The 2,319-nt window shown below is 46.1% G+C and overlaps 1 protein-coding gene across 5 annotated transcripts in view; it reads right to left on the bottom strand.

The window, feature by feature from the left end:
* arhgef12a (Rho guanine nucleotide exchange factor (GEF) 12a) overlaps positions 1-2,319 on the bottom strand; it is a 36,766-nt gene continuing 34,447 nt past the window's right edge. For all 5 annotated transcript variants that reach the window (XM_076975834.1, XM_076975832.1, XM_076975836.1 and 2 more), the window contains exon 36: positions 1-722. In XM_076975834.1, the coding sequence (XP_076831949.1) occupies positions 712-722 (11 nt within the window). In that variant the 3' untranslated portion in view covers positions 1-711. The remainder of the gene's footprint in view (positions 723-2,319) is intronic.

The raw sequence follows: 2,319 nt of genomic DNA on the forward strand, positions 1-2,319 counted from the left end.
GCAGATAAGTACGCCATTATGTCTTTATTTCCACATTTTACATCACCACTCATGGTTATTCTGCAGGTCTAGCAGTTTCTGGTTGGATGATCTCTTCAGCATGGAGGTCTGTCTAGGCTCACACGAAGGCATGTTGGAGTCCAGCGAGGTTCTGCGTGGAGGTGCTGCCTTGAAGGACGACTCAGACCTTCTCGTTCTGCTGACCCACGCAGCACTAACCCGGAGCCCCGCGGACCAGAGCGGCGTGCAGGCCGTGAGCTCAGCCCCAAAGTAAATCATGCAAACAGCTTAGGGATGAAATCAAATAAATACATCCAGGACTTAAAATGTGTTACAAAAAGAATTCTGTTCAAGTCTTTTGCACACTCGCACACACACACACACACACACACACACATATGTAGTTGTGTATAAACGTTTTGGCGATACTCTCTAGGCCTGCGGGGTACTGCTGGGTCCTGATGGCTTGTAGCAGCTCAGGTCCCGCTGCAGGACTCTAGATCTTCCCTGAGAGTCTCACGTGGACAGAGGGGTGACCTGCTCCGCACGTATCCCTCTCTCTCTCTCTCTCCATCCCGTCTCTATGTGCGTGTGGTTCTGTCAGAGGCAGGAGGTTTGCAGGACAGGCTGGAGGCAGGGTGGAGAAGGCGGAGTACAGGGGTGCGGTCAGGACGGTCAGGACCCTCAGGTGGAGTCATGGATCCTCCATGACTAGTTCTTATCTGCATGAGGTAAAGCACACAGGGATCTTCGAGTGGAAACAAATATTATATTGTCGTCCAAAACAGGACGGCACACAGACACAGACAACATTAGATTCCGCTACAGACAACATTAGATTCGGCACACTTATCGCTGAGGCCATGTGGTTGGCATACCTCCCGTCCCGTTTGTGCAACACTTAATATAAAGCCATGGTGTGTTGTGTGCTTCATGGCTGTACTAACAACAAAGACCATCCAAACTTTTAGAGCATCGTGTCTGGCCAACGTTGTGAGACTCGGGAGTCCAGCTGCCGAAGGAGAAATCTCTGGACCGTGACTAGCGAGAACAGGGAAAACTGTAGTAGTAGTGTAGTCAGGTGAATTATGAACCTCACAGTTTTGCTTTTGATATTTATTTACGAGTGTTGAATTAATTGAGGATTACCAAAACTAGTTTATTTACTTAACGGTAAGGTTGCTCTCGAGGAATAACCACCAAGATGGAGTCTCATCTTTGTCCTTCTGACCCATCAGCTAAATCTGACACTAGACTTACTGAGACAGTCTGACACTATCAGCCAAGTCAAAAAGAAAACGAAGCATTCATCTTGCTTCAGTAATGTCTGGATATAAATATTTGAAGTTCTTGGCCAACTCCAGGAGATCCAGGTTCCTCTACCTACTCCACAGGCTCCATTAAGACTGTGGTTCAACACGAGGGCTCACTACCTCGCACGACCACGCCGAAACAAAAAAGCACCAGAGTCTCATTTGAACCGCTGAACAAAACCAGGCCCATTTCATCCTTTATGATCAACAAAGACTCAGAGGAGGACATAAATTAATATAAATGTTAAATTAGGTAAATATAAATGGAAGATTAGGCAAGATGAGGCCTATAATAGGTATGTTTTCCTATAAGCTAACAATCTCAGTCCCTGATAGAGTCATAATAAGTAAATAAAGCGGGCTGCGCTGTAATGGCTACAGATCTGGTCCAGATCTGGTGTGTTAAATGCAATTCTAATGCAATCCCCACGCATTTGTTAAGCCAAGGGGGAGCGAAACCAACACACACCGGCGTCCAAGCAATCAGGTACGCAGCTGTTTCTCTTCACAAAGATACTGAAGGTATTTGAGATTCTCAGGGCTGTGCACAACCCTTCTGCACAAACGACGGCGCCTGGTTCACACTGGGCTGGTGGAGACGGGTAAACGGGTCGTTGGGATGAAGGTGTCTGGGTCGCCAACGTTCTGCTCATCTCCACCTGATACCACTGATCTCGCTGTCCCAGATATCTCTCCCAGATATTACAACCGAAGATCATTTGGCCTTTCACCTTTTAAAGGAACCTGCCCGTCTTACGAGTCTGGATTACATCAATTCAATTTCCTTATATTTTGCTACATATGATCGGACTCCAATTTATGATGTCTAAATATTTCTATGGGTAAGTTATGTTAAGATCGACAACATTGACCGCATCAAACTGGATGTGTATCTACTCATTTAGCGACCACAGCTATGTTTGACAGTATTGTTGAGAGTACTAAACATGAAGCATCCCGACTTTAGCACAGGCTAAATAAATCCAGCAATCTCCTTTCCAATTTA

The sequence above is a fragment of the Brachyhypopomus gauderio genome, chromosome 16 (assembly GCF_052324685.1).
Source record: "Brachyhypopomus gauderio isolate BG-103 chromosome 16, BGAUD_0.2, whole genome shotgun sequence".
Classification (NCBI taxonomy): Eukaryota; Metazoa; Chordata; class Actinopteri; order Gymnotiformes; family Hypopomidae; genus Brachyhypopomus; species Brachyhypopomus gauderio.